Here is a 10090-nt window from a genome sequence, read left to right as displayed (position 1 = left end):
ATACTAATCTGTGTTTAATAATCTTAGCAAATTCGGATTTGTCTCACATAGCTTAATCTCATAGTCACCCTATTAGAAAGGGACAGACAGCCTCCGTACTAACTGTTTCACTCGGCTCGTTTTTTGGGTTTATATGCGCAGTCCTGTTTACTAATATTATGTCTATGGTTCTTGAGTACTGTCTCCATGTGGTCTCCATACTGCACGAGATAGTTCTTGGTGGTGTCAGTCAAATTAACAAAAGTGTCACTGTCAACTGTCATTTGTCTGTCATTCATTGAGGTTTAGACCTTCTTTTCGAAGTTTGACAGGTGAGAAGTGTACGGAATTTTGTTGGATTTGTTTAGAAATCTAAAATAATCCTGATTAAGCGGTGTGTTTAGTTTCAGTTTTCTCACGGGAGTCGTTATAGTGATAGTTTTCCATTGTTTGGATGGTATATTTTTAATCAAAGTGTATTTTTTTTCCAGTTCTGCCCAGAACATAGTCGCCTTCAACATGGTAAGTCATGATTTTTATTTGTTGTTTTTTTAAATTGAGTTTGTGCAGCATTTCATGTATATTAAGACAAAGCCCAAGACTAATTGTTGCTATTGTGTTACAGCCGCGTGAAATCAAAGACATCAAAGATTTCCTCCTAAAGGCACGCAGGAAAGATGCCAAATGTAAGTAATATGTTAGCATTCGCTAAGTAAAGCCGCATTGTGTCAGAAGCCAGCAAGTAAGTCGTGCTTCTGTCGGTTTCAGCTGTCAAGATAAAGAAGAACCCCGAGAACGTGAAGTTCAAAGTGCGATGCTCACGCTTCCTGTACACGCTGGTGATCACTGACAAGGAGAAGGCGGAAAAACTTAAACAGAGCTTACCGCCAGGTATGTGCTTGTGCTTTTAAATCTCAAATATTGACAGTAAAATGTCAGATAATACTCTCCCCTCTGTTTTGCCAGCATCTTGTTGCATTAATCACAACCAGATTAAAAGTATCGATAAATGGGTGTTCTAACACAAAGAATTAGAGGTTCAAATGAGCAAATAAATTAAGTTTGAGCAAGTTCACCATATCAGCGACCTTACAAGCAAATCTGTGGAAGAATAACAACATTGCTTAGCAATATTTCTAGACAATAACCAGAGTTTTGATAAGGTGGCATTAAGACCTACTCGATGAAGTTAAGAAGTTGCTTCCACACTTGTTCTACCAAAATAAAATCATACTTCAGCAAGTGATGCTTGAAAGTAAACTTCAATTGTGATTTTTCCAAAATTTGTATATGATGAGATCAAATGAGGAGCACAAGAAACACAATTATACAATATTATGCTGCTGACCTACTATGAGCATGCAAGACTGTTAAAACATATTATGCAGATGACACAGCTTTACTTACAAACCCTATGAGTGCATCAGAACACCTAGAGCAGTGGTTCTTAACCTTTTTGACATGAGGGACCACTTTGACTAAAGTTTGTCTTGCCGGGGACCACCTCATCGGTTTACCTAAATTAGCACTCATTTCTTTATTATTTATAAAAAAAAAACTGAATTTTTGGGTCAGTTCTACTCAAAGCTAAAGCATGTCGGCAGTTGTGTAGGTAAGCAAATGCAAATAAAGAAAAACTAGGCTATGGAGTTGCCAAATGCGCGAGCGAAGCGAGCGCGAAATTTTTATCGGACTTAAAACAAAAATTACGTAAAATTTAGCCCAAACGTACTTAACGTTTTGTTTGTTGACAAATGCAAAAATAAGGGCCACAATATAGTTTCTGAATACGCGAGCGAAGCGAGCGCGAAATTTTATCGGTCTTAAACTAAATATTACGTAAAATTTAGCCCAAACGTACTTAACTTTTTGTTTGTTGACAAATGCTAAAATGAGGGCATATCGTTTCTGAATACGCGAGCGAAGCGAGCGCGAAATTATACACGTCCATGCGAAAACCCCCGCTCGCAATTATAGGTCGATAAAAATGAAGTTAGATAACGTATAGCAACGTCGCGAAGCCAAGCTTCGCGGACCACTTGGAATGCCTCCAGGGACCACCAGTGGTCCGCGGACCACCGGTTAAGAACCACTGACCTAGAGCATCAAATTTAAAATTGACTGAAAACTCAGAATATAGGCAAATAAAAACAAGTTAACACAAGACGATCACTCTCAGAAGGCACCCATGCCCATGTTTAACCTTAACAACGGTGAAGTCCCTTAAGATGGCAATGCAAAATAGTTGTGTATATGTTACAGCCATAGTGATTAAATATTATACATAATCACTGGTCATCATCCTCTGAGCCTTTTTCCCAAACTATGTTGGGGTCGGCTTCCAGTCTAACCGGATTCAGCTGAGTACCAGTGCTTTACAAGAAGCGACTGCCTATCTGACCTCCTCAACCCAGTTACCCAGGCAACCCGATACCCCTTGGTTAGACTGGTGTCAGACTTACTGGCTTCTGACTACCCGTAACGACTGCCAAGGATGTTCAATGACAGCCGGGACCTACAGTTTAATGTGCCATCCGAAACACAGTCATTGGTGTCTAAGATATACTTAGAAAGTACATACAAACTTAGAAAAGTTGCATTGGTACTTGCCTGACCTGGGATCGAACCCGCGCCCTCATACTCGAGAGGTTGGTTCTTTGCCCACTAGGCCACCACGACTTTTTAATCACTGGTCATTGTGTATAATACCCAAATTGACTTGACAATGTTTTAAATTAATCACTTTATCTGGATATTATTCATAATAGCTGGTCAAAGTTAGCCAGAGTAATAAATATGGTATAACCAACTTACTACTGACCAATTCTTAAAAATGGTTTAAATAATTTTCGACTTTTTTATGATAAATCATCAAATGATTCCTCCCGCTGCACAGTGAAGGAATCTCGCAATCTAGGGGGATTTAAATCAAAATATAAATTCTAATAATATATAATATAGTTATGTCCTATTTATACCTAAGACCCTATTTGTCATAGCTACATATTAGAAATTCTTGTAAGTAGGTTAAAAAAAAAAAAAAAAAAAATAAAGTGGATAGACAATAATCGTTGCAACTTTACGATACGAACAACAAAATTAAGTTGTCATCTTCACTTGAGATTACTGATCAAATTAACGTATAGTCTTTATTTATTTGTTTATTATTGTATTCTGTACATCTTTCAAGGTAAGTTATTGTGTATTTTATCTAAGTAATAGTTAAACATTGATTTAATGACATCCTTTAAAAGCACAGTTAAATTAAGCATTTTTTAGAGATGATATGCAAAATAAAAGGCGTATAGAAAAAAATGCTCTCAATATCCCGGTGTTTCTATTGTTTCAGTTTATAGATGAGAATCTTAACTTTTGAGAACAATTTACAAAACTTGCGATTTTGTGCGACCGTCAAACATTTTTTTTCGGTTTTCAGAATGACCGCCGAAACTTTGATATTTGGACCTCAAATGCGAAAGAGGAGCGAATTAATGCTATTTTTGCATTTATAATAGGTAATTACCCTCAAGTACAGTTTTCGAAAGGTGCTATTAATGAAATTAAGTTTTTTTAAAGAAAGTTATGTAACAAACTTAACGAAAAATGGACAGCAAGTGCTAGACATCGCGAACGCTTTCCAAATAAGAATGGACAGCAAGTGCTAGACATCGCGAACGCTTTCCAAATAAGAATGGACAGCAAGTGCTAGACATCGCGAACGCTTTCCAAATAAGAATGGACAGCAAGTGCTAGACATCGCGAACGCTTTCCAAATAAGAATGGACAGCAAGTGCTAGACATCGCGAACGCTTTCCAAATAAGAATGGACAGCAAGTGCTAGACATCGCGAACGCTTTCCAAATAAGAATGGACAGCAAGTGCTAGACATCGCGAACGCTTTCCAAATAAGAATGGACAGCAAGTGCTAGACATCGCGAACGCTTTCCAAATAAGAATGGACAGCAAGTGCTAGACATCGCGAACGCTTTCCAAATAAGAATGGACAGCAAGTGCTAGACATCGCGAACGCTTTCCAAATAAGAATGGACAGCAAGTGCTAGACATCGCGAACGCTTTCCAAATAAGAATGGACAGCAAGTGCTAGACATCGCGAACGCTTTCCAAATAAGAATGTTACTTGGTTGAATGAATGCATTAAATTACCAGTTAATGTTTTAAATGAAATACCATCTACATCTGGCCACTCACAAGGAAGACCACATAAAGTTTTTGTAAAATGTTGCGATAAAACCAAAAAACGCAAAGTTCAGAATCTAATATCGTCTACTAGCCCTGAAGAAATGGCGATTGCACAAGAATGTAACCTTGTATCTTAGGGAATACTCATGGCATAACATGCCAGTTAGAGTGTACAAAGTTTTATTTAATGTCCGGGATGTCATAGCTTCGTGTGTTTTGCCGATTGGCCAGTTATCAGAGGAGGCACAAGAGGCTAGAAACAAAGATAACCGAAGATACAGGGAATTCTTCACTAGAAAAACGACACGAATAGACACCAATACCGACCTACTTAACAGACTTCTCATATCATCAGACCCCTTCATATCCAGCTTGAGCCTTATAATAAAGAGAAAACGGAGTCCTTTAGATCCTGATGTCCTAAAATTGCTTTCTGTACCCACCGTAAATGAGGCCGTAAGTGGAAATAGTGACTAAAATAACAAAATTTATTCATATCGCATTTTTTCAAATAAATCTTTATTTTCTCTCACTATTTAAGTATTTTTATTTATTTGTAAACCAAGAAATATTATTTTTTAACTTGTATATTTTAATTAATTCGATTTGGAATTAAATCCCCCTAGATTGCGAGATTCTCACACTGTGCGCTGTGGGTTAGCAGTGTGTAGGAATGTCAGACTGTTATAGTTCGGCCATTCAGAGAATGCGTTCCTGACACGTCGCGATTGAACTGACGACGTAACTTTGCAATGGCGTTGCAGTTACGATAAAAATATTTTTGCTGGTTGTTTACCGTTTTAACAATTGAGGAGCATTAAAACAACATTATTATATCAATAATCAATGAATGTTATTACGTCGTCAGTTCAATCGCGACGTGTCAGGAACGCATTCTCTGAATGGCCGAACTATAGTGACTTAAACCCACTGGGGTTTGCTGAATCTCTTCGAGGAGCGCGTGGAGCAACGCGCGCTGCCGTGACGGGCTCGTGTCTTCTAAGACGCGGAAGGACGATGAGCCACCCGAAATTCACCGCCCACAGACCCACGCCTACGTTCGCCGGGAGACGTCACTCGACACCCGGCGCCCGTAGTGTCTTCCACGTCCAGGCAGCGGCTGGGATGAGAGATCTCTAGCGTCTGCATGAGACGACGGCATCCCATTACCTCTCACCCCGGAACATGGCTTGAACCAGGGCCGGGCACGAGAGATCGCCGCTGCCATGTTGCCTCGACGAGGACACGGCGGTGCCCTTCCCAGGCAGGGCACACCTGGACTGTGTTGTTCACCGTGTCCTCCGGGCCGTCCGTATAGTGGCCCGAGCCACACCTCAAAAACTTTTCGCTATTATTATGGGGTGCCCTGCACTGAGCTAACTAGCCTTTTTCGAATTATATTAAGAGCGCTATTACAAAATCGAATCGCTCAGGTTTAGGTATTAGACGATAGCCGGCAGCACTTGCGCGCGTGTGCGTCTAGTGAAATACGCAACGCACACCTGCGGACCGCCACGCGGCACAAACAAACTTGAGACTTTGCCACTTTTATTTTCGAAATAGTTTATTGGTTTTATAGTTTATGAAATATTATTTGTACCGATGAATTTTATAACCTAGAATAGCTCGATTGAGTTACAATAAACAAATAATCGTTTACAATTTTTAAATTATTTAATCGACAACCAAACTTTTCACCATGTTTATCAATTAGGTATAAGTAATTGATTTATAAAAAAACTAAATTCTATAATTCGTCTTCCATGTATTGTATCTTCATTTTCCTGCAACAATAAAAACTAGGAATGTAAATGTAAATAGTTATTAAAACAAATATGTCTGTTGCGAGTGACAAAAAATACTTACCATATTATTTGTACTGGTATCCGATTGAGTCTGATAATCTGAATTAAATATGCTTTCATTATCCTGCAAGAATCAAAGATATCCAATAATATTATTATGCAACAGCGAAACTAACGACGATGACATTTACGTACATATTTCTATATAACCAACATCAAAAAAAGAGAACCCAATCTAAAACATTTTCGCATTAGAATATCATGGGTTAATACTTGTGTATATTACATTTCAATCAGATCATTATAACTAATAAATAAAATAAAAACTCACTAGTATCAAAACGAGTTCGTTGCGCAGGTTGCGCTATATTTTTCGAGCTCCGGCGAGTTTGCGCGGCGCAACAGCGAGCGATACGTCCTCACGCTGACTAAAGTTGAACACCGCGCGTCACAAGATTTATATTGATTTTTGCATTGCAAACAAAAATTATTTTAAAATATTGTTTTACATTTAAATAGACCAATTTTTTTTTTCAAGCTTTATAACAATACCACCTTAATTATTAAATATGTTTTATTTGAATTTGTACTTTCATAGATAAAAAATATAGTTTTGTACGGAAAATTGTCAGTAACTCTCAGTTTTATAGAATTATTTTTGGTGTATTACTGTATGAATTGTAATAAATTGGTGTAAGCAAGCACAAGTACAGTAGACTGCACATCAGTGGTAACTGTCATGAACCTTAACCCAATAGTAATAAGTACGATTTTCCTATAAAAGTGTTACCACTGACCTGAAGTTGACTGTACAAGATATAGTTGTATCTTGAACATTTTTATAAATGGTTAAATTGCTATATTCTCGTAGTACTGAAGCATCAAAAGATTCCCAAAAGCAACATTTTATGAAACATCCTTTGCAGAGACAAAGATTTTACTGATGTACGTGGACAAATTAAAATATTTACTGAAAACAGCCCCAAGATAAATGATCAAACTTTCTTAATCTTATTTTTATTATTTTTTTTGTGACTATATCCAAAGCATAATGACGCATCAAAACTCGTATAAAACTCGAAAATTTGTGATAGCCCTCTTAAAGTCAGCTACCAGACACCTTAGTTAACATCAAATAATAATTTTTAAATACTTGTTTTATTACATTATCTAAGTCTATGGAGATATTATATAAAATTGCTAGTTAATGCGATTAATTCTGTGTCAATTATCACTTTATCCAAATTGAGTAGATATTATAAATAGATAATATGTATAATATGCAGACTTATTACTTTGGCTGTAACATATACATTTGGAATGAAGGTTGATGTGGAAAAACATGTAGGTATAGGTAAAGCGTAGTGGTGTAGATACTGGTTAACAGAACCCCACTCACAAATGAAACAAGCTACAGAAACCATCCTGAAACCTAGATGGCCCTATGGTACCCAACTTTGGATTATGGCCAGCAACAGCTATATTGTGTCTAGACTGTAAAATGTACCACCTGTATAACACATGAAATGGTATTAAAGGCTTAGAACCTAAATATTTAGCATCCCTCAATACATAAGCAATAAGCTCATAATAATGACCAGCTGTTACACAGGAGACAATGAGGTGTAACATCAACCACCAAAAAATCTTCAAAACATTAAATAGTGCTTTCTGCACATGCCGGGACAGAGGTCTCGAACATAACAAGACTAAAGACCTAGCGTTCCTACTCATCTAGATAGATTGGTCAGAAAGGATTGAGGCACCTATGAAGAAGGGTCTCATCAAGCTAAAATGCTCCTTAACAGATACAAGCTTTACGGACCCAGAAGTGGTTTATTGTTGTGAACAACAGATTGCTGTCTACTCAGTCATACACCTATTAAATGCTAGTGTGAGTGAATGCTCCTTTCGAAGGCGGAGCCAAGAGCTATTTGTTATATAGAATAAAATGAGTTTTTCTAAATATCTATATATGTAACCCATTAATATTATAAACGCGAAAGTTTGTATGTATGGATGTTTGTTACTCTTTCACGCAAAAACTACTGAATGGATTTTAATGAAACTTTACAATAATATAGCTTATACATCAGAATAACACATAGGCTACAATTTGTAAACATATTGTTCGAAAAACTAAACCTGCGCAGACGAAGTCGCGGGCACCAGCTAGTATATAATATTTTAGTTAGAAGACCTTGTGCCTAAGTCCAAGTCGCGTGCTTCGATCGACCATAAAGTTAAGTAACACTTGGCGCGGTCAGTCAGTGCATGGGTGACCGTCCGGTCATGACATCCGGTCCTGTGTTTCGGAAAGCACGATAAACTGTAGGTGGTCCCGACTGCCTTTTGAACATGTTTGGCAGTCATTATGGGTAGTTCAGAAGTCTGACAACCAGTCTTGTCATTGGGTTGTCCAAGTAACTAGGTTGAGGAGGTCAGAACTCCTCAACACCAGTAGTAGTAGCACTTGGAATCTCAATTTGACCCACTTCTAAATTTTGCACACGCTGAGTTCTGATGACGATACATGGCTAGCTAAGAAACGTTACAAAAAGCGTGTTTTTTTAGTTTTTTTTTTACTATTTTTTTATCACGACTACTCATACCATAAGCAATAAAATAAATAGTAATTACATATCTATGTTAATAAAGAAGTTTTTTTTTGTTGTATTTTGATTATTTCGATGTAAAATAATCGTAATCTATACTCTAAACTAAAATGTAAAGATTCGATTGTTGTTTTTAATCTGGAAGTTTTTAATGGGCTCTGGAACTACTGAACCGATCTGAATAAGTCTTTCTCCTGTTTTATCGGGGTACGGGAAGAAGTTTCCGCGGGAGAAACCGCGTATTGTTCACTAATGTATTCAAAATCGTAATTCAGTGTCATTGTAATGTTTATCTACTGTCTATCTCCCTCATACATACAACTTTAGATAATCTTCCACTTCTTTAAGACTTCGTATTTACACATTTTTTTTTGTTTTACAGGTCTCCAGGTGAAAGAAGTTAAGTGATGTGACTAGAAATTAATAAATAAACTTAAAACCCATCTTGTTTTATTTATTTATAAGTTCCATAAACAGTACTGTTAGGTAACTGTAGGTCAACTCCTAAACTTGTAATAAACACACCTTTCAAAAACTGCTGCACAAATTCCATAAATATAAAGTCAAAGTCAAATGTTTTTATTTCAAATAGGCCTTTGCAGGCTCCTTTCATGCGTCACACTAGTTACACAGTTTCAAAAAGTTGGGTTCATGAAGAGCCGACAAGAAACTCCACAGACATTTTTAAAAGTAGGTAGTTATTACTTTTTTTCTTTAGGTAGGTACTCATACTCATCTCATACTACAGGTACTGGGTATTACTTTTTTTAAATGGAGTTTTCACAAACATTCTACTACATAAAAATAGTAGGCCGATAATCCCTGTTTTCTACATTTTTAATTGATGATAGATATCAAAGGGCTCGGTGCAAAGTTATTTTTTAACTTGGCAAAGGTATAGGTACTCACGTAGTAGGTACAACGCCACTTTAACTTTTTGGGAACTATTTTGTTTTAATTCTCACTTTCGCTGCCCAGCTCACCTATGCAATTCCTATCCACATGCCCAAAAATATTTTGCATAATTACATAACAACCCGGTATTCGAGTCCAACAGCGCAATTGTATCGGAACGGGACCCTTATGCCCGAAAACCCGGCGTCCGGGTTCACTTAAGCCCCGCCCACCGAGCGTAGGGCTACCCAAAATAATTTACTAGAATATAATTATTGTGCATTTTTGATCAGAATAAAGAAAATAAATCCCGTCTTGTTATTTAATTTATTATGTTGTTAAAGAGACTATTTTTTTAATTTTAACGTACATTATGTTAGAACAGATTTACTTAATATATGATTTATCTACATGTTTCTGTAAGCTTTTTTTTTAATCAATACAACGCCGACGTGCTTTGTTTTAACACCTGCATAGGATAACAAAGAAAATAAGTATCTAGTTTTTACTTTAAATACTCGTAATCTCAAAAAACATGCCGACGCGCTTTGTTTGTCATTTTACGGGCCAGAGATAAAGAACCATAAATCTCGTTAT

At 37.0% G+C, this 10090-nt stretch overlaps 1 protein-coding gene across 2 annotated transcripts; it reads left to right on the top strand.

Annotated features, from left to right (window-relative positions):
• Nucleotides 1-210: 210 nt before the first annotated feature.
• On the top strand, nt 211-9042 carry LOC124633103 (60S ribosomal protein L38). 2 transcript variants are annotated; one of them, XM_047168198.1, is made up of 5 exons: nt 211-311; nt 471-501; nt 605-665; nt 748-870; nt 8982-9042. In XM_047168198.1, exons 2-5 carry the CDS (start codon nt 499-501, stop codon nt 9005-9007), a joined length of 213 nt encoding a protein of 70 aa, XP_047024154.1. In that variant the 5' UTR covers nt 211-311; nt 471-498; the 3' UTR covers nt 9008-9042. The 2 variants fall into 2 exon arrangements, with proteins under 2 accessions (XP_047024154.1, XP_047024155.1); XM_047168199.1 differs by having other exon boundaries at nt 306-373.
• The last annotated feature ends 1048 nt before the right edge of the window (nt 9043-10090 follow it).

The sequence above is a fragment of the Helicoverpa zea genome, chromosome 9, assembly GCF_022581195.2.
Source record: "Helicoverpa zea isolate HzStark_Cry1AcR chromosome 9, ilHelZeax1.1, whole genome shotgun sequence".
NCBI classification, from domain to species: Eukaryota; Metazoa; Arthropoda; class Insecta; order Lepidoptera; family Noctuidae; genus Helicoverpa; species Helicoverpa zea.
Note: the sequence above shows the minus strand (reverse complement) of the source record. Positions and strands in the feature narration are given on the sequence as shown.

Coding starts and splice junctions, on each gene's coding strand:
- LOC124633103 (XM_047168198.1), top strand. Junction 666..747: donor ACGCAGGAAAGATGCCAAAT/GTAAGTAATATG, acceptor TGTCGGTTTCAG/CTGTCAAGATAAAGAAGAAC. Junction 871..8,981: donor TAAACAGAGCTTACCGCCAG/GTATGTGCTTGT, acceptor TTTGTTTTACAG/GTCTCCAGGTGAAAGAAGTT.